The sequence below is a fragment of the Mastigoproctus giganteus genome, chromosome 6 (genome assembly GCF_048544385.1).
Source record: "Mastigoproctus giganteus isolate SK-2022 chromosome 6, ASM4854438v1, whole genome shotgun sequence".
In the NCBI taxonomy this organism is placed as follows: Eukaryota; Metazoa; Arthropoda; class Arachnida; order Uropygi; family Thelyphonidae; genus Mastigoproctus; species Mastigoproctus giganteus.
The window spans coordinates 186,225,637-186,248,624 of NC_143580.1; the positions used below are offsets into that span (position 1 = coordinate 186,225,637).

The window sequence follows — 22,988 nt, forward strand, 5'->3', positions numbered from 1 at the left end:
TGTAAACAGTTGGAGACGCTCATTCACAAACTGCCAGACTCGGAGTATCGTGGAAATCCGAGAAGAAGGCGAAGTGGTGTTTCTTTAGCGATTTAAATGAGTAAGAAATAACGTAATAAATATGCAGAAATGCGTAAAAAATCAGTGAAAGTGGAGGATATATCCTCCAGAGAGAGACGTCTTATTCATCCAGCTTGAATAATTTGATCATTATACTGTATACTAATCATTATTTATATATTGATAGTTTTATATACCACTAAAGGAAATTACTACTTTAAAAAATTGTTGCCTAAAATAGCTTCAGTGCAAGGATATTTGGATGCGAAAATTAAAGATAATTATCCCCTGGGATGAAGACGATTGCCCTTCTTAATTTTAAGTGATCATCAAAATTATTTAAAATTTTGATGATCACTTAAACATTGTTATCTAAATTCCTTGTCTAGTTCAGACAAGGAATTTAAATAACAATGTTGCATATTGAGAGAAAATGGAAAATGAGTGGTAATTGGCAATCGCTTTGCATCCCAAGAAAAGCTATTGATTAATTTGAACGTCTTGCCCTTTAAAATAAACAACAGAAAGCGAGGGTACCAAAGGATACTTGAATTCTATTAAAAAGTTCTGCATTCTTTCTTTTAGAGTTCCACGTTGTCCAGTCTTATTCAGATCTTTGAACATAATTTAATATTATTTCACAGAATGCAAATACTTCGATCCTAGCGTTAATTTTCGAGGAATAAAAGTATTCTCGTGAATATTTATATTAGAATTTAATCCAGTTAATTTCGCTGCATATTCAGTGAGGAATTGAAAGAATTGAATCTGACTCATCACGTCAGATTCAGATTTATAGTGGATATATTGCTTGTCATCCAACTTTTTTAAATAAAATTATTTAGAAAATTATGGAACTGTAAATAACCATTAATAGGACCGGTCGGAAACATAAGTTGGAACATCAGTGCTGAAAATGTTTTGTACATTTTCATTTGTGTTACTGCAACAGGATCTAGATATTTTGGGCAGATGGGCTAAGAAGTGGCAACTGAAGTTTAACCTTGACAAATGCAAAGTACTACATATGGGTAGAAGTAACCCCAGAGAAACGTACCAACTGTGTGGTACTACACTTAAGGTGGTAGAAAATGAAAAAGACCTGGGAGAAATTGTGCAGGCAGATATGAAGTTTTCTGAGCAATGCAGACAGGCTGCCAGGGCAGATCATGGGGTTTTGTCAATGATATATAGGAATTTTGCTAGCAGGGAAAAGGTGATTATCCCTCTGTATAAGGCAATGGTCAGGCCACGCCTTGAGTACTGCGTACAGGTCTGGAGGCCTCATTTTAGGAAGGATGTCGATTTACTTGAGCGTGTACAGAGAAGGGCAACAAGATTGGTGAGGGGAATGAAGGGATCCTCTTACCAAGAGAGGCTTAAGTTCTGCAAATTGCAGTGGCTGGAGACTAGGCACCTGTGCGGTGATCTGATTGAGGTATATAAGGCCTTGAATGGGTTGAGCACGCTGAATTCTGATGGGATCCTTCCACTTGTTAAGATTACGAACCTAAGGGGGCATAAATTCAAATTAAGAAAAGACAGATGTAGAATAGATGTGCGGAAATTTGCCTTTAGCCAGCGGGTGGTTAATTGCTGGAACAAACTTCCATCTGTCGTTGTGGAAGTTGATAGGTTGAATAAATTTAAGGAGGAACTGGACAGGCATTTGGAGGGAATGGTGTGATTTTTTTTTTTTTTTTTTTTTTGTTGCCTGATGCTGCATAAGCTCATACATTTGCTTTCTTGCATCACATGCCACTACTACTACAACATTTGGTTCCGGATTTCGGAGGGATTCATTTCCTAGCAGAGGATTGTCGTTCTTATCTCAAAGCTTTTTTAGCTTTAAGAATCGCCAAATTCCAATGGTTTTTTGAAAATATTTTTATCTATGTTGTCGTATATGGAGAAGATAATTTTTTTTATTCATTATATTATATTTTTGTTCGCAGTTTCACAAGCTTCAAGTTTTTCGTACAAACAAAACCATTACTCTGTAGAGAAAGGTTTGGAGATTTGGTTAGCAACGCTGAATACCAGTAATACAGTTCTGGAGTTCCTGGGTGAAATTTTTGACAACAGAGTGTTCTCTAGCCGCTACCTGGAGGTGTATGGCAAAGCACTGGCGTGGTCTCGAATGTCACCTGATTTAAACCCATGTGATTTTTTTATCTCTGGTGTTATCTCAAAGATCGAGCGTTTGAGAATAATCCACGAACCATTTGTACTGAAGAAAGCAACTGAAGATAATTTTTTGTCAGAGGAAACGCAGGAGCACGTTCTTCACAACTTCGCACTCTGACTGCGACACATCGACAAAACGTGGAAGGCACACTGAACATGTTGTAGCATGAATTTTCCAACACTGATAAATATAGTTCAAGTGCCGATTTCTGTTTCTAAACAATATTTTGTTTTTTCTGATTAATAAAATGGTATGATCAATAAAAAATCACCCTGTACATTCTGTGGCAAGTAAGATTTGGGGATGTTTCGAAATCATCGCCGGGTCACTCATTGGAGTTCCAAATGCAGGCCAAAGGTCACCGTAGGTAAAAGCATTTCCAATCTTCAGGACTATGCATCTCCTGAAAAGCAGCTCCACGTTTTTCACATGACATCGGGTCTAATCTGCATTGCAGCAGTTTCTGACACGGATGAAGTACTACCCTAGTGCAGGAGGGTCGCGAGGCGGCAGCGCGGACGAGAGCAATGCAACTTTAGAAGCTCGTAACTAAAGCCCCAAGAAGTTAATTTAAGAAATCTCAGACGGCGTTGTCACGTGGGTTTTACCCTGCTCTGTCCGGGAGGGGAAAGTACGTCACGCTGCACAAAATCCAAATCTCCCTCCCCTTCCTCCCACCTCTTTTGAGGGATGAAGGAAGAAAAGGGACTCTTCATTTCCGTACGTGTCCGAATTCGCACCCTGTCATCCGGGAGGAATCTGAGGGAAAGGCTACAAAGACCCATCAAGACGTCCTTACACTTGTAGGGGAGAAGGGAGCCATTGTCTTTGTAGGGTGTCGGCGACAGCTGCACACGAAAACCGGCGCGGAACGAATGCTGCACCTGCCGCTAGCTTCGCATGCCAAGAAACCCGACGAAAGTTTATTGATTAGGGTGGAAGGTGGCAGGCGAAGGGCGGTCGCAGCTGCCACGGTAAAACCTTGCTTCCTGTGAATAATCTTGCGTCTGACATGTTGTTGCTAGAGTCACAGTTGTGGGTGACAGGCCCCTGTTGACAGCGAAGTTTCATAAAGCCCTCTTCTCCAACTCCATTTCTGCCCTCGCTGGCTGTCAGGTTTTGTTTCCATCTCATTCAATAGGCGACACGCTGAATAAACAGGTTAAAGTGGAAATTAGCTGCCCCACCCCCTTTTATAAATACCCCGACACTATGGGGGTTATTGTTGTAACTTCCCTCAAGGAATTCGCCGTCTGCTATGGTATTCCCCAATAATTGAGATGTAGTCAGTTCACCGAGATGATGGAGGTTCGCCAAAGTACGGACACGCTATCTGATGGTTGTTCACTTAGCAATAAATCCCCATTAACACTTCAATCCAAATGAAGCCACGGAAGACGTTCTACAAAAACACACACACACACACACACACACACACACACACATCGTGCGGGTTTTTTTTTTTTTTTTTTCGGTTGAGTTTTTTTGGAATTTTCGCCGTAAACTCAACCCAGAGGTGTTTTTTTTATACCAGAATAACCGCATTTAAAAGCATCCCTTTAATTTTATTACACCAGCAGCACAAGAACATATACTTTATGTTCATATTTTTGTAGTTCCAGGTACTTGTACTCCATCGATGGTGATCTTTTGGATTCTTAGTAACTGCATAAAAATCCATTCAATTTGTTCTTCAGTAAATGCATCCTGCTGATTTTTAAATCAATTTTAAAATATACCACCAAATTTTCCAAATTTTAGTTGGCTTAATAAGGATTTGTTTTTAGTCTTTGTTGTCTTTTCTACATTCTAATTCAAACCGCAATTATGTTTATTATCTGAATTTCATTTATCAGTTTGAATCCCTTATTACGATTTCAATTATTCTTTGCAGAGGATAGCGCAAATGTTATCTTCTTTAATTACATTAAGGTTTCATTGGAGAATATTAAGTGTGTCTCTGGACTTTGCAACACCTTCTTTATCATAGACTCTTAAGAAGCCCCGTTTAGGCAGTTCTCTAGTGAGCGATATGATCTTGACCTCGGAGGATCCCAGAACTCTTTAAAGTGGGTGTTCCAAATTTTGACATGATATCAATATTATTATTATCATCTGTTTATTAACCTTAGGTTCACCCCCTGAACAGCCAGTGTGCTAGGAGGGTGTACAAATATTTATATTTTAAATACAGCGTACAATTTTATACAAATTTTTGATATTTAAAATGTGATTTTTTTCTGTCATTACAATTTGCTTTGCTTTTACAATATATTTTTGCATTAAATTATTTACATTTTTAATATAAATAAAGCTCACATTTTATAGTAGTTCTGGTGATTTGGTCCAGATTTCATCCATAATTTGGCTTCTGAATCTGCTATTTTCTCCAAACTTATTTGGATCTATAGAGAAGGTGTTGAATCATGTTACACGGGAATATTCCTTTTAGGGAGTCTTGGATAGTGAGCTTCATCCTAAGTGGACGTTGCCCACTCTGGTGGTTTCTATTGCTTGCTTTGGGAAGTGAGATAATATTCTCTGGCGGGTTAGCAGCTTAGAGAATGTGGACAGATTTTTTTTTTTTTTTTTTTTTTTTAAGAACAGTGTGCTTCCAGGGGGTCATGCCTAGATTGACTAGAAGAATAGATTTGGAGATGGTGAACGAGTTCCCTCCCAGACGGTTCAGCCACCGCAGAATCCAGTATTTCCTCTCCAAGAATCTGTTACGCAGAGAGGCAGGTGCTAAGGACCAGAAAGGTATAGGAGTGAGACACCTATCAATGAATTGACAAAGCAGATCGATGTTGTGGCAGCCTATGAGCTCCTGGCGGATAGCCCAGAATACACCATAGGTCTTCTTCTTTGTCTTGAGGAAGTGATCTTTGAAATGTAAATCTTCATCTCACGTTAGCCCTAGATCAGTATGCGATGATACTTTTGGAATCGTCTCGCCATTAACTACAACTCGGATATCATTCCCGAACTTCCTCTTCGTAATTGTCATGTGGGCTGACTTCCCATTGTTTAGTTGGAGTCCAGCTAACTGTAAATAATCTATTAATCATTGAATTTGATTGGAGGTTTGATTATTAATTTCTTGAATCTGTATGGAGTCTTTTGAAATAATAAAAAATTAAATCATCGGCGAAGGAACAGAAATTTGGATGTGCAGCAAGGAATGGTTCAAGTAGAATTGCAAAGAGGGTGGTCGACATCACCCCATCCTGAGGCACCTCCCTCGTTGCATAAATAGTTTTTTTGGTGAGATCCATTTTCTATAATTAACTCTCTCTGGTGTAGTAAAGACTCCAGAATGCTGACTATTTGATTTGATGTCTTGAAATATTCTTTTAGGATGTATAAAAGGGTAGGAATTGACACAGTATCATAAGCAGATTTAATATAAAAAAAAATAATGTCCAGTTGATCTCTGTCATTCAGGGCCTTTTGTGCTCTGAAGAGAGTATCGAGGAGATTTGAGGTAGTGGACCTGTGGTGTAGGACTGTGTGGAGGCAAGGTGGTCGGTGAGAAAAACAGTGCTGGATAATTACTGGATGTATTAGTTTTTCAAAAATTTTTAAAAAAGTACATCCTATGGCAAGTGGACGGAAGTCTTTAGCAGTCTTGGGGTTTCCAATTTTAGGGATATTGATTTCACTCTGATTTTTTTCACTGCATATATTGATATAATTGATTGATTAAAATGCAGTTATTAAGTAATATATTAAAACTTTCCAGCATTTATTTCTTCACGTGCTTTATACTCAGCGGTCAGTGAACTCTGGACATGTTCTTTCTCTTCGATAGCTAATAACTGACGTAGCCAATTTCAGGTGGCATTGGTTAAGCTTGTGCTTAGTACAGTGTTTTGCCCGAAACAATGGAAGTTGCGCACCTTTGCATTTATCATTAACTTAAAGATAAGGAACAAAAAGGGTGGGGTTTCGAATTATTTTTTCCTACGTCGTATACGTTAGTCTTCGTGGTAGCACATTGGTTATAATCACTGTCTTCTCCACACTGGGCGGGAAAGGCCAAGTTCGAATCCAATCAGTGATGCGAGGACCTTTTATGGTCTCTTTACACTTCCTCACTGAGTTAGTCCGTCTTAAGTAAAGATAGCAAGGTCGTCCCCCCCCCCTTGGAAACAGCAAATTAATCAAAGAACACGCAGTTTATGGCCATAATACGCATGAGTAGATGAGATAATTCTTGGGGGACCCTAATAGATTTTTTATTAGGTGACCCTAATAGATTTTTTTTTTTCTTTTTTGCATCACGTATGGTAAAATGTAGTGCATCTTTTGATCAGTTGGTTACCCTACGCTATGACCGTTAAGCAATATAAGTTTTTCATAAGTAACACCAAGTGTTCTTCGATCAAGTTTGGAAATGTGGTGCTTTGATAGAAAACATTCACATAGGGTTATCTCAAAAGGAGACGTTTTGTCTGTGCCCTGCCCTTCCTAGCCACACTAGAACCTTCCTTATTCAATAATTCCGACTTCTTATCCTACGCTAATGGTGTTAAAGACAGCATTCCTACAATTAATAAAGAGATAAAAAAAAAGAAAGCTAGATAATTTTGAAGCTATCTATTACGATTGAGTTAGAGATCAACCTTGATAAATCTTCCCAAATGACATTTTTGGCAGATGCAGAAAAAGCCCGCTTCTCTGCATAATTTAATTATCATAGTACTAATTCTAAAGCAAAACAGCCGAAAAGTTCTGCCTTACGACCGTTGCTTTGCATGCATCTGCTATATGGCCATCCGCTCACAAATTTAGGAAATTCCTTTTTAGGAATTTTTTTTTTTTTTTTTTAGAAAATTCCTTTCCTAAGAATACTGAGTCCTCAGTTGGATTAAAGCAGTTTTCAAAAAATGCCTTTACCACCTCGAAGTCAGCCCTCTTTGCAACGCTCAACATGACCCCATGGAAACAATTGATTCTAACAGAAAGAAACCTTGTCACATTTGCTCAAACTCCTTTCTCGGCCCTCTCCGGTATCACAGTTGGTAAAATCACCGTCCTCCCCACACCGGGTGGAAAAGACCTAAATTCGAATCCCGTCAATGGAATTTTTATGGATCATTTTCACAACGTGGCTGAGTTAGTCAGTCGATGGGTAGCATGGTTTTTCGTCTAGCAAACAGCAAATCGACCACAGAACACACGCAGTTAAACACGCACAACTGACTTCACTAAAACAGTGTTTTCAACCAACATTTTACAACTGTGGAATACACTTAACCTCAATTATGAAAATCTGTATAGTGATAAGAAGTATAATGATGAGAGAACCTATACGAAGATAATTTTAGACCTCCACCTGTCTTTATCCTGGAAGTTCTACCGTTGAGGGAATCTCCATAACTGTACAACTTTTCATGAAGACTGTGAACGTCTGTTTAGAACTGCATAAAACTAAACCAGTAATATTGTTGTTGTAGTAGTTTTGGGAGCATCTGCGATTAAAGCCATATTGCTCTATTTGTAAATTAAGTATATTCTGTGATCGATCTTCTGTTTGCTAGATGAAAAACCCGAGTTTCCAGAAGGAAAAAAACTATGCTACCCTCGGCTGAGACCAACTAACTTAGCCACGTTGTGAAAAACGCCTATAAAAATTCCTCGCATCATCGACGGGACTCGAACTCAAGGTCTTTTCCATACGGTATTGTTATTGTTATTTAGTTTTTAGGAGCATTAGCAACTAAGGCCATATTGCTCCGGGATATGCGGTGGTCATTCCCTGATCTTTCCGCATCCTCCGCATTTGGTGGTGACGGGCTCGAACCCCTGTCTAATCAAGAAGCGTGTGCTACGCACTGCTGCTCCTTCCCACCTGGCTACGGAGGCGCCTCCCACCCGGTGTAAATTGATGACGGTGGCTCTACCAACTGTGCTGCTCACGAAGACTAGCAGTTAAACTGTATTAAAATAGCAATATTATAACAGTAAAATCAGAGGTAATATTATAAAAATTGATCTACTTGTGTTGTTCATAAGAGTAGTCTAAGCTGTTTATGAGGTATGTTTAGTAACATTTAATGAAACTGGTATCGGTTTGAATGGTGTTCTAATATTTGCGACCTGCTGTAACGATAAATTGTAAATAAAATATGAATTTCACCTTTAACTCGGTACTGAACTAATACTTGAGGTAAATAAATCTGAATAAGATTAGACTAAGTGGAACTGTACGAGAGTGAATGCAGAACTTTTTAGCAGAATTTGAGTACACTTTGGTATTCAACTTCTGCAGTCAATTAAGGCAAGGTCTTCCGTAAGGAGAGGTCTTGAGTTGGTTGTCATTTATAGTAAGGCTGGTTTTAGGCGCATCAGCAACTTACGCCACATTGCGCTGTATGTAATATGTCCGTAAATTGCGTATGTTCTCTGGTCGATATGCTGTTTGCTGAACGAAAAATTCGAGTTTCCCGGAGAAAAACCCTCGTCACATTGTAAAAAAGGGCCCATGAAAATTCCTTGCGTCGTTGACGAGATTCGAACTCGGATCTTTTACACCCGGTGTGGGGAATTCGTAGTAAGAATGAATCATATAATACCACAAATGCTTCTCTTAGTTCACTTCTCAACGTTCGTAGATGACCTGGTTGTATTTGAACTATTAGTTCGTGGAATTGGACTGGTTCCAGGTTCGATCCACATATTCTACATAAATCAAAGTAATATTTGCAAAGAAAAGTTCTCAACTGTACTGCTGTCCAAGATTAACTATTCATTTTATGGATCGAATACGTGGATCGAAACTAGAACTACTCCACTCGTAGAAACCATATCTTTCATCAAGACCTTTATCAGAAAGTCTTTTACACGTCCGGTTTTTGTTACCACTGAACCCAATTCATAACTATGGGCTACGTCTTTCTCCTGGTGCATGCTGTACGTCATCAGTTTACATCTCTGCGAAACCCCATTTAACCCACAGAAGATTAAAGTTTCATTATACCACTGCCTTAGACTTTCTTTTCGGCCAAGATATCCCATTAAAGCCCACCATTTGAGCCTTGCAATACATGCATTTTTAATGAATATCCATCGCATCGTTCTGATGTCATAACTGACTTACAGTATCACCATGGATGCTGCATACATGCAATGAATCGTAAAAGACTGATACACGTTTCCAGATACCTAGGACCAATAAACATACAGAATTTCGTAAATGTCGAAATTTTTATGCTTTTAATCATGACCAACCCGAAAAACCAAGCAAGCGCCCACACGGTAAAGTTGGTCAACACACATCGATAAGCGATGCGCATTGTTCATACAACAATTTAGAAATAATAATAAAAAAAAAGCTCTTTGTGGAATTGAAGAAGTTGGAATAAAGATCGTTAAATATGCATTAAGATTTATAGACACACGATATGAATCTTACAAGGATAAGACTGGAAAGAAGGAAGGAGCGAAATCAAACACGTGGAAACAACGGAAGAGTCTCTTCCCAACTTGCACGCAATTTATTGCGTCGAAAAGCTGTAAATATTTTAACGTAAGCTGTTTATACAGTGCACTCCAAACACACGGAGTCAAACGAAAACATTCAAAGAGGTTACCATGGCAACAGCATCTGGAAAAGTATCTGATAAAGTCATCGAGCTAATTAAAATGTTGGTGGGGCTCGTTCACAAAACTGCATATTTTGTAGACTGTGTGTACCAAGGCTAGTTAGTATATTTCCAAGAGAATAGTTTTATTATCAGTCTCCTTCTCTCTCTCTCCATCTATTAGTCTATCTGATCTGTCTATATATCTCAAGGAATGGGGGCGCGTTCATGTTGTGTTGCACACGAACTAGGGGAAAAATGCTGCCACGAGTCCATTATTTATCCGCGACACTTCGCGATGGGAGTCGGCGTTATTAAGGCGCAGTTTTCTCCAAGTAACGTTTAACATTTCGCATTAGAGCACCTTCCAGCAGTGCGTTCCTTTGCTTTGTGCCGCCAGTAATTTACAAGGAAACCCTGGAAATTGGCAGACTTGTCCATTTAATTCCCCTAAATGAATTCGTGTTAGCCTCTTGGACCGCAGTTTGCCCAATGGTGACCAAAGCTTCTGGCGGGTAATTACGACGGAAATGAGAACGCTGATCACGAGACGTTCCAAGAATTCTGTGCCGAAAGTCATTATGACATCCCATTATGACTCACAACTCCTAGCAAGGCGGTGCTAGATAAAGGTTTGTTTCCGTCAGAGAAGTTGAAGATGTTTAGCCGCGCTCTCTTCAAGGAAATGCCTATTTAAGACGGTGTGGGATCGACCCGCGGTGCGCCGACGAGTCAGCATAGTTCAGGACACTTCTAATGCCTTTAAGATGCTTTCATTACCTTGGTAGGTGTCGCTACTAGTACGCTTCGGAGACTCTTTTATAATAAACCTGTCACTTATACCCTTTCTTGATTAATTTCACTCGAATGTTCTGCAAGCTTTGCATGAACGAAATATCTTAAGGGTTGCGAATGAATTAGTTCTCGACACTGGTCGTCAACGATAACGGCGAAACTCCACTTTCTGCTCAGTTTTAAAGAAATCATTCAACAGTTATTATTTAATGATTCCGGTAACAGTAGAACTATGAATATTATAATACGGAAGCCTCCTTTCCTTAGTTTCCTGGGTGCACATTAAAAGCAGCTCAACCTAACCCCATATATTGAATAACCTACAGTATTGCGGTGCAAATTGTATTAGCTCTATCGTTCTTTATCTAACCATTAGAGGCGCTGCCTGTTGGTTGCTAGGTAACGGCACATGGAGACAGGCGGCTTCTTATTATTCAAACGATTATGATGAGTATTCTATCCGAAGACAGATCTTTAATCCTTGTGATTTATACAGATTGTGTTTTGCATTATTTTCCGCTCCTCTGTGAAAATTCGTCCGGTCTAAGACGGGACTCGAACTAGATCTTTCCAAACGGGTGCCAAGTGATAGCTACTGTATTGACATATAGATCACTTGGTAGGATACGTCTAAGGAGTGAGCAAATTCTTGTAGGTTTTATATAAAAAAACAATGCTTTATGATCGCCAGTGGCGCGTTATCCTATAGGCAAAAAAGACATCTGCCTATGGGGTCCCCGAACAGAGGGGCCCCCAAAATCACTAAGTTCAGCTCTCCGTGTTCTTGTGTCACTCAATATTTAATGTTGTTGTGGCCCCCTTTTTCTTTAGATGGGGCCCCACGAAGGTATAATGCGCCACCGATGATCGCACCACTTTAAATTGCAGCAACAATATGGTGCTTTTAATTCACGAGTAGTTTAGAAACTGATGGTGATTTAGAAGCAATGAATAAATTGTCTCCTTACATTCACGAGACAGCTCATAGGAATTGTAGTGGATTGTACAATAAAAAAAAAAAATTTCTAATATATTTCTGTTTGAAAGTGCACCAGTCAACCATTTAACAGAAGTGCACGAAATTTTCAGTGAGTTAAAAATTGGACACCAAAGAATATCTAAATATGAAGTGGCATTTCGTTGTCCCTTCTGATTGCGTTATAATTACTGCAGAACAACGGGGTGGCGTAGCTCGTTTCTATAATTGAACTGCTTTAATCTCACGGTGCCCTGGTTTCTCCTTTCTTGTACAAATTTCTCTCCCACACATTTCGCACAATACGCGAATGGTACGATTTCAGTGCTGCTAACAGAATTGCTTCCGTGTCTGTCGGTCGCACGTACTTCTGACCTTTCCGTCCATAAATTAACTCGGGCTGTTGGCTTCTCGACTGGTAATCGGCTGTTTAAAGACGCGTGTATGGTGTGCACTAGGAATAGCAGCGTTTTTCTGCAGGGGCAGCAAATGAACCACCTTTGTTCTGGCCTGTTACTCATAGCTGGTCGTATATCTTGGGTATCATGCACGGCTCAACTGGCGAGGAGGGCACGAGAGAGAGCTGACATATCTACAACATGTCTGGAAAGAAATACGCGGAAAGTGGCCACCTCTGATTGCACGGAATGGACAATAAAGATGACAAAGTGACTCCACCTGACATTACACCAGCTGGGAGGCTTAAACGTAGAGGGGGGAGGTGGAATAACTGCTGACAGACCCACTTGACCACACCGGGTAGATGGCCATTGGTGACAACGCTTTCGGGAAGGAATATTATGGTCCACTCCACACTAAATGGCTTCTCGTTGTACAATCGGAAATTTGGCAGCTAGCTTTTCTTAGAGCGAAATAGAAGTGGCTTAATTTAAAATGTTACTTTATCATGTTAAGGTTCAGCTAGATTTCATCCCAGCTCAGATGATTCTTGTATGAAATCGAGGGTTGCTAAATCCGATTCATTTCTGCTTATTTTATTCAGTTATTTTTCAGTTTAAGTAGGCGGCTATATATTAAATACGGAAGGCCAAATGTTCTACACCATCTGTAGAGTTTAGCACGGCGAATTTTGTTGCTTGTCTTAAATGAGAGTTTTAATTATGTAGATTACACACAATTCTTAAATTCCTAAAAAGATTAGGGAATTGAATAAAAATGAATTTAGAAAGGCAGATGAGTTTAGATTTAGCAGAGTTGGTTCACTTGGTTGGATTGCTCAGCATTAAACGTTAAATTTCAACGTTTAAAATTTAACCATATTAAGTTAGTTTGTATGTTTTATACTCATTTTTAAGGCACGGCTTAGCCAGTTTTAGATGTAAGAACTCAATCTATAGGACACAAATTTGTTACGAGTCCTTATTGGCTGAAATATCTGCAACTGATCAAAATTCTATACTGGTTATACAATCTTTTTGTTCATTCAGTATTAAAAATATTGTCCTGTGTGCATTCATATAAACAAATTGGATTCCTTTAATAGCACGGATTTCTGCTTATCTAATATTATAAAATTAAGTATTCGGCAAAGAAAACATTGTACAGAGAGAGAGAATTAACATTTGCAAAAAGTTCATAGATAATAGATGAGAATGATAAAAATAGCTTTTACCCTGAATTAAATATACTTTCTAATTTTGTGAGAGCATTCTTTTATCTAATTTTTATTCCATCCACTAGCAAGTGAAACTTGCTAGTGGATGAAATAAAAATACTGTTAATTATTCTATTGATCGCGTTAACTTTGATATATGTTAGTAAAAAAAAAAAAACAAAAAAAAAAAAAACAATACTGTCATGGTTTATATCGAAGCATCAATCGGCAGTCAGAAATTTCAGGTTTATGCGCCGTCTTTCTTTAATGGATGTGCACTTTGTCCCCCTTTCCCCCCACCCCAAGTAACATTATTCGCGTAACGTTTTCCCATCCAAGCCACACAAACGTTCGGGTCATTAATCATTTGATTTTCATTCCAGGGCTGCCCAGAGGCTCAACCTGTCATCGAAAAAGCGACGCCGTCAACATGCCACCACAGAGACGGATCCGCCTCCGTTCTTGACCAATTTTTGTGAGATCATCCGACTGTCCCCACCTCCTGCTCCTCCCTGTCTTCTACGAGCAGGCCGTAAGGATAGCTCGGGAATTGGGAAGGTAAGCCCTGGATTTTAGAACTTTCTTTGTTGGTTTTTATAGTCAATATTTTTATTATTACCAAAGTATGTTTTATTATAGAAAGTGGGCAGAAAGAATAACCAAATACCTGAAGAAAAAAGAATTCTTAAGAATAAAAAAAACCTACAAAGGTTTTCTTAAACCTACAAAGCTGCCATTATACTTTTTGCTAGTGTTATATCAATACTGATTGATATAACAATACTGATTTTTTTATCAATTGTTTTTATCAATTGTTATATCAATACTGATATAACAATACTGATTGTTATATCAGTATTGTTATATAAGGCTTAGTACAGTCAAAGGAATTGCTACCGTTTTAATATTGACGTACCAAAAATGATAGCAGTTTTAAATCTAAAAGCAATTACTACGGTTTTTAACAGTTAAGTGAAAGTACAAACGAACAAAGAATTAAAATTTTTTTTATAATTTTCTTTCTAATTGTTAATAGAGAACGGGGGGGGGTAAGAAATTTTTTCTTCCTCTTTGTGAAATTGACAACTTCGTCTGTCAGCTCGCTGTTAATGCCATAGGCAATATTAATCTATTTGAACTCTTCCTAAGTGACAGAACCGTTTAATTCCTCATTACAGCACCGTGTCTCACTTGTTTTCATTACAACGAACAAATTGTCTTTTTTACTTTCTATCTTTTTCTCCCCTCTGTTTTCGAGCTGCAGCATTCAACTCCTTCTCTACCCCCCCCCCCCTTCGTTTCCCTCTCACCTTTAACGTGATGAACAACCCCACGCAAACTTACCATCCGATGCTATTACCGAGAGGTGAAGGAGGATATTCAAGAAATAGCCACGGTGTCAAGGCAAATGATTAATAGCGTCAATGAGGCCCAAGATTTTATTACCATCGGGTTGTACTTACAACCATCAATCTATGGGTTGTCAACACATTTCGGCACCCTCTGCCGGCTACTCAACGGTTTCCAGCAACAGATTCGACCTGTTTTCAGGCGAAAGCAGTCGGTCAAACAATTTCTCAAACTGAGAAACGCCTCATCTCGATCCTGTAAGCTGAGTTTAAGAAAAGGAAGAATAATATTAGATACGCTGATGAGTATAAGAGATTTGAGTCCAATAATAACTCCATTGGAGGGATTTTTCCTCTTACAATCCTCTGATGTAATTACAGAGTATCATGAAGTTGAGCCCCTGTATGATGGAATCAATTTCTTTAGGATACTATTCTCTTAAAAGATTGAATAGAAAACTTTTGTTTCTTAGAAAAGGGTCCTTGGATCGACAATGCTTAATCTCTAAGGAGTAAAGTCCTAAACTAAAAAAGGAACTTTTAGATGGTTCAATTTGTTTTATTTTATTTCACTTTAACGTAGTATAAAAAGGCATTCATAGCCAATCAGATAGTCAATGCAATATCAGACGATCCAGTTTAATTCACATGATTCATAGAAGCCAAATTGTGTTATAAAACATGTAATAACCATCGAAAGCAGCTTGAAGAGAATGGAAACAAACTGCAAATATAAGCTTCACATTTCTGTTATGAGATGTTCACGTACTAAAGCTGCTTTCACCATTATTGATCAGCGCGTCACCAAATAGTAAACCCAAAGCAAGCAGCAAACTATAAAAAAGAAAAAGCATATACACTCACTGGTCAAAAAATTAGAAACTTTTGCAATGCATCAACAGATAATTAAACGTATGGTATGCGATTTATAAGTTGCCACATGACATTATCACAAGCTCCAATGGTATCAGATGAATACTATAAGCTTTCCTGGGACTTCGTTGATTCGGTCGTGGGGAAGATAGGTGATCTTTCCGATTTTCAGAAATGCGTTATTGTTGGAGCACGTTTAGCAGGCGCCATAATTTAGAAAACAATAAGTGGAAGTCGAAAGGGAAATGCAGCAGAAAGTCAGTACTCCATTGACGAGACCATAGGAATTTAAAGCGAATTTTGCGTCAGAAATGAAGGTCCAGTTGTCAACAAATGATTGACAAATTCGATTAGCAAAGAAAGACACATTTCCATCTGGACTCTGCGGAGGGAGTTGAAGAATCTTGTACTCCGTATGCCTATAGGAAATCCACTTTTTTGTTCTGCAAAAAATTGAAAGATTCGGCTGGACTGGTGCCGCCAATACCGGATGCGAAACAGTGGAAAAAGATCATGTGGTCTGACTAGTCTCAATTTACACATTTTTGCACCAAGAATAAAGTGTGTTGCGAATCTCACGGAGCCATGCTTCTAGATCGTCTTGTGTTCACCATTCAAATGGTTAGAAATGGTATCATGGTGCGGGGGTATGTTTTCCTAATACGTACTGGGTCTGCTCACACCGTTAGAAGGTCGTGTTAAGTGAATAACTTTTTGTCGTACCAGCTTCGTCCTGCAAATTCTTTATTTTTTACCCAGATTGCGGCGGATTCTTTCAAGACGACAACGCAATCATCCATCGCAAAAAAATTGTATCCGAATGGTTCGAGGAATATTTCCAACATTTACTCTGGTCGTGCCCTGGTAATTCTGAGGGGACCTTCCCTGATGCATTACCCGGCCACACAGGATTAACTTGATGGGACATCAGATGTCCAAAAACTTAACCACAGGACCGGATCAGTCCGTGTCCTCTTAAGATAAAGTAGATCCTGGCTGCCTCCATGTGGCTAGGGATGGGAGTGAGGGGCTGTGACACAAACCTGCCACAGCCCCCTACTGCTAAATGCCAGGTGCCGGCTAACACACAACGCAAACACAACACTAATGCACACCTAATTACATATTTCATCTATCAGATGCATTTTTTTTTTTTTTTTTTTTTTCTTCTCAAAATTCAAAAAACTTAAAAAATTTAAAGAATTTTTTTTTTTTTTTTTTTTTTTTTTGGTGTTAAATATATACGTGAAATTTTGATGCTCTTTTAAGTTCTTTTCTAAGCCGGCAACTTGGCAAAAAGCCTAACAAACGGCGGATATAGGGGGAACCCTGGAAGCCGCTAATAACTTACAAATACACTTTTTCTGTATACATGTCGCGAATGGATATATATGTGAGAATGTATATAAATTGTATATAAATCTTGTATCATGTATATATAAATGGATGTATATAAATCTTGAGAATGTATATAGAATTGTGTGTGTAAATAAATGTAAATGTAAATGGTCACGTAATTATCCAGATCTATATCCAGTTGAGAATGGAATGTGTTGGAACGAGCAGTTCGGCTTGGCAGTTCTCTACCGACTACAATGTACAGCAGCTGGCAAATATACTGATGGAAGAGTGGTCAAATCTGGAGCTAAATGCCCTCAGACATCCTGACATGGATTCCACTAGGTGGAATCCATGTCACGACATGTTCCGGGCTGTAATTCGTGGCGAAAGATGGTTCTACTTGATATTAAATAAAGGTTTCTAATTTTTTTGGCCAGTAACTGTATATAATACAGGTTTCACATTCATGACTTAAATAAAAGCCAGGCAATGTATTTTTAACTTCTTAACTCGGTTCATAAGTGCCTTGTGTAACGTATCCTTAATTATGTTATAATTCGTACCTAGAATTTATCAATCAATCAGTCTGTCTCCACCTCTCTTTATTTCGGTACTCATCGTTGCCAATATCTCTTTTCAGTATTTCCAGACACGTCTTTGCGCCTTTCATTCTCGCTTGATGTCTATCTTTTCACATTGCCCTCATCTCTTCGTTTCCTTATGCAATCTATTATCCTAATCTCGGTAGGGAGCGCCTTGAAGACACCTGTTTATTCTTCTTCCCACCATACTCGAGGATGATTTTGGATTGGAGAACATATTTCTTTGTCAAGACATCAGTTCATTAAGCAGCATTCATTCGCTTTCTTAGAGAACACAGTCTTCCGTATTATTCCCCCTGTCGTATTCCTCGCACATAATCTTGCCCTGACTTCTGAAAGGAAAGCCTTCGGACAGCAAAACTAATGCCTTAGAACACTAATAGCTGTCAAAATTGAATGCTCTAAGATTTCTGCGTTGTCCGGAGGGAGCGTATTTGGACGGGAAAGTCTTAAACTGTTAGAAGTTGCACGTCTGAGAAAGACGTTACAAATGCATTGTCTGTTGTGCTCCCCACCCTGGTTTTCCTCCTTCCTTGTAGGTTACAATTTTGATTGAATGTATTTGTTGATACGCACTGATGCTAGTTGGATTGTTTAGATTAGCGCAAAGGAAAATAGGAATTGTGGCAGGCTCCTGTCTGGATATTGCGCAGTAGTTTCGCTGGTATTTTTTAGTTTTATTTTATTGAAGTGAAACTTCTTTACGCGCGTTCCAGGCAGTTTTCAGATGGGAGTAACTTGCGTTCATGGATTGGAAAAAAAAAAAAAAAACCACGCAACGAAACTGCGACAGTGGCCATAAGTAAACGCATTACAGGCACTCTGAACAGCCAACCATCGAACTACGTTAAATTCCCCGGCTCTCGCGCGCTCTCCGAAGTTAAGCAGCTTTAGGCTCAATTAATAATTGGGAGGGTTACCACCTGGGAATACCCGGTATAGTTGACTTTCTTTCTTTATTTATTTTTATTTTTATTTTTTTTTTTTTTTGCAAACCTGTGGAAAATATTCTTCCGATTTTCACTTATTTAATTAGTAAGATAATAAAATGTAAATCTGTGGTTTATATCTTTACTTTTATAGCCTCTGGATAATAATTCTCCTATTTTCGCTTATTAGAATCGCCGTTAATAGAATTAAAATTCAATTCGTAAACACGATCACAATGAGCGGCGCTTACTACATATCGTATAGTGAACGTTATTTTGTTATGGAGGGTCCATCGTAAAGCGATTTGATCGTACAGTGAACCAATCGTAAAGCGGGGTCCACTGTAGTGAGCGTTGTAAGGCGTATAGCACACGTGCAATGGGCCGTTGATTGACAAAAAATGGCCAAGAAAAAAATGACATGAAATTATTCTCCCCCCCCCCCCACCCACCACTATCACTCCGTATGAGGCACGAGCGACGCATGACCCAATCAGTACCCCTACTAATTGCGTAATGCTATTTCTTTCGCCGTTCTCCACCGTATTTAATAAAAATTTCGACAGAAAAAATATTATAATTCAACATATTGAAGACTAATAGTGTGCGTTGTAAGACGTAGAGCACGTATATGTGCAATGCGACCATCGAAACTACCTCCATTGAGTACAAAGAAGAGATCTAAGCTTTTTCGACAGCGGAAGAAATTACAGCGTACGATGGAGTTGAACAAAGAAGCCGGTGAAGATCCATCCACATTTTCAGAGCCTTACATCTCCCCAGAAATGTTAGAAGTGAATTTGGAAGAAGGAGTCATGGAAGTTCGTACTGAAAATGAAAACGATGTAGAGTCCTCGAAGTCCAATCGTAAACGAAAAGTGACGAAGCCAGAAGCACTCCATCGAATCATTCAACAGGTAATACACAGCAGGAGCACCAACAATATTTTAAGAAACTCTGAAGCAGCCACGCACAGTTTAAACGTGCATTCCTGGATAATGATTTCGGTTTAGTCTGTTTCGTGTGTGATCGGCTTTGGTTGTGAAGATTGTAGCAGCTCGAGATCACGCTCTTCTTCAAACAGCATTTCCAAATGAGGATGTAAGTCGAATGTCGGCCTCTAACAGCTGTTGTGACTCAAGAACAAAGCGATTCCCTCCCTATCGAAGTCAAATGGTTTTAAATATCATCCGATGCTACAGCACGTGCCGACACTAGATTTGGTAACGGATCGTCTCACATCTCCGAGGATCCCACTCATGCAGATTCGTCGCCCGCGGCATTCATACGGGATCCTCAATCAAGTGATAAATGTTTGTCTAAAGAAGTTTCACTTAACTTCCGCTATGCATGCTTGACGCCCGCACTATTTTTATTTTTAATTTTTTAAATTTTAAGTCAGGCTTTTCGTCCAGCAAAACATGCAGACCGACCAGAGAACACATGGCTAGATGGGGTATTTCTCGGATGGCCCTAATGTGCAAGCTATTTTTCAGAAGTGAATAGCTATTGCATCAGATGATTGTGGAGACAGCTCCAGGAAACTATAGAAAGTATCTCGAAGAGCTTTACAAGGTCGACCAACAGATGTGAGATATGTGGTCTAATTGCGGCCGGGAGATGGTAGAACAACAACTCTTTCAAGTGTGAAATCCCCTCAGGACAATATCGCACATCGAATTTATCTCGTAGCCGCAGTGGGAAATCTATATCCGCAATAACCCGTGGTTGGTCTCTCACACACCCTCAACGCAGCGGAGGAGTCAGTTTCAGTTGGTGTCGTGAAATGTCAACTGGACCCATGAGCAGTGGTCCAGTTTGTTCGTTTTAGGTTTCAGCCCTTCTACGTCCGATTCTCGTAGTATCCTCATTTTGTGTGTGTGTGTGTGTGTGAGAGAGAGAGAGAGAGAGAGAGAGAGAAAGAGAGAAAGTGGGATCAGAAATCAACCTATAAGCAGCTGGGTAAGGGAATAATTAAGGTGTTGGTCTATGATGGTCTAGGCAGCCATAACGTGCAGTGCACGTACAGAGCTGCGCATCTTTGAGAGAGTAACTGACATCTTATGAGGTGTAGGGACAAAACCTTGTACCTTGGGTAAGCTTTGTAGGGGAACAGTTGGCGTCCTGTCTTAATAGATGATAATTTTCTTTTCCCATAGATCACATCCAATGGAGGACTTTAATTAGACTGGCAATGCTTCCTAAATAGAAACCACCAAGGTCTTCAAACCTGAATCCTATTAAAGACATACACTGAGTGGCACTTTATTCGGCACACCTACCTAATAGCGAGTAGATCCCCTTTAGTCATCGGAAAATCCTGGATTTTTCGTGGCATGGACTCAGAGATGTGACGAAAGCGTGGAACAGGAATTTTGGTTCACGTTGACTTATTTGCTTCCCCAAGTTGTTGAAAATTGGACAGTTGCAGATCTGTACTCTGAGTTTCACTTCATCCTACAGGCGAGGAACTGGATTGAGATCTGATTGCTGAGGAGGCCACCATAGTAATCTAAAGCTCCTTTTCTTTTTGGAAGAACCTATCCTTGGCTGGACACAGTGCAGCCATGAAGGGCGGCGCCTGATCGGAAACAATTGCCAGAAAACTTGTGGCATCCAAATGTTACTACACTGGTGTAAAGGGACCTAGTGTGCACCATGGAAACACTCCTCACACTATTACACGGCCACCACTAGTCCGCATTGTTAACACCTAGCAGGATGAGGTCCATAGATCCGCTTTGTTTTTGACATAATCTGGTCCTTTATTAGCATGGAACAGCAGGAAACCGCGATTCGTCAGACCAGGAAACATTTTTCCAATCCTCCAGTGCTGATATTCATGAGCCTACTATAACCGCTCATTCGTATAGTGGAACACGGTTCGGTCATCCGCCGCGATACCCCATCCGTGACAAGAAACGACGAGTTGCGCATTCTGAAATGCCTCTTTGGTTTTCACCGTAGAATTCAGTTATTTGACTGACTAGCGATTCTGTTACCCAGCACAATCTTGTTACCAGCTGTATGCTACCACAGGATCGCCGTCGGCGGGATGACATTTGGTTTTTGGAACAAGCCCGAAGCAGCCTTACGTAAAACCCCAAGCAGGATTGCAGTTTCCGAGGTACGGAAACTGCAATATGGTAGTTTTCCGAATACCATACCATGTTTAAAAGCGCTTAAATCTTCATTCTTGCCCATTTTAGCATTGAATTGCACACATGCATCCCCACCTATCAGCTCGTCCCCTTTATATCGCGTAATACAAACTTCTGATGCTGTTACTAAAGGGGCGCTAAGTTTTTTTTTTTTTTTAGTTATCCCGGAAGAGCTCTGATTTTTCGTTCAACAAACCAATCGAAGAATACACTAAATTAAGGACACGATATGCTAAGGCCTCATAGCCTTAGTTGCTTTAGCGCGTAAGTTCACACGTGATACCACTGGGTCATAAAAACATGTAATTCCATACCAGGCATTGATTTATATCAGTTGTTTGCAAAATGTTGCACTTTTATCATTTATACGTTAACTTTCTGTCTACCAGTATATGGATGGAGTAATTTTAACACGTCTGCCATTGGCCTATTTATTCATGATTCTCAAAAAAATGTATTGTTTTTAAGTCCAAAAATGAAACCATCGGTTTTTCTGGCAAGCGTTTATTACAAAACTAAGATATAACCGAGTTCTTTATAATTATTAACAGATTAAACTGGAGGTGCAAATCATTTTTGTATATTTTCTACCTCCAGTACATGTACATGTTATATTTTTAAATGAGACATCAGACAAATATCAAATAACTTTAAATAATCAATCATTCAGTGTGTAGCACCTTCCTTCAAAATGAAATGGAGACGAGACTAAATATGATGCTCAAAACTATTCCGCCCACAGGACCGCCCTCAAAGAGTTGAATACATAGGAGATCTATGTATTCAACTCTTTGAGGGCGGTTCTGTGAGAAACTTAATATCTTAATACCCTAAAAGCCGATTAGCACGTTCTTACCGCTTAACTCGTGAAGAAAAGGAAGTTCCTTGATAGACACCGAGCTCTTGGGCGTCTCTTTTCTAAGGAACTTTTAGTTTTATGTCTGCTGCCATCGGAAATGCCGTTGGAAGGTGAGAATATGCTTATTCATAGCACGAGCAAGCCGATGACGAAAAAGAAATAAACAGCGTTTTAATAAAGGAATCTTAGGAATGGATATTTCAGGTCTGATTTCTTCAGTCAGCTTTTTCGAGATGTCTTTAAGTAGCACGTCTTGGAGTAGAGTCGGTCTTCTTGTATCCTTTCATAAAGAATAGCAAATGCAAGAGAAGGCTGCGAATGAAATTCTACTCCAAAGTAGTTATGTTGTAATTCTTACAATGTATTTCCTTGGAAATGAGCCAATTTCGTACTTAAAGAAATATTAAAGTGAATTTAAAAGAGATAAGTGAGCAATTTGCTTGTTCATAGCATTGATTAACACTTGATATTAATGCCAACGATTTATTTTCAGTTGTGGCAATTAAAACGGATAATGGGCTCATTATGTCTTGTTTAATTTCTTTACTGATTTCATTCTACGTATTTCAGGCACTGATGGCGAACATGAAGTAAGAGCAAGGAGTAAATGGGAAAAGGAATCAAAATGAAGTAGAAAACAAGCGAAAAGGCCGA

General features: G+C 39.3%; 1 protein-coding gene across 1 annotated transcript in view; it reads left to right on the forward strand.

Moving 5' to 3' along the window:
* The window catches only part of LOC150084809 (uncharacterized), a 360,370-nt gene that overhangs the window by 227,168 nt on the left and 110,214 nt on the right, over positions 1–22,988 (forward strand). Inside the window, exon 4 of the mRNA XM_090376620.1 lies at positions 13,604–13,778. Within this exon, the coding sequence (XP_090232746.1) occupies positions 13,604–13,778 (175 nt within the window). The remainder of the gene's footprint in view (positions 1–13,603; positions 13,779–22,988) is intronic.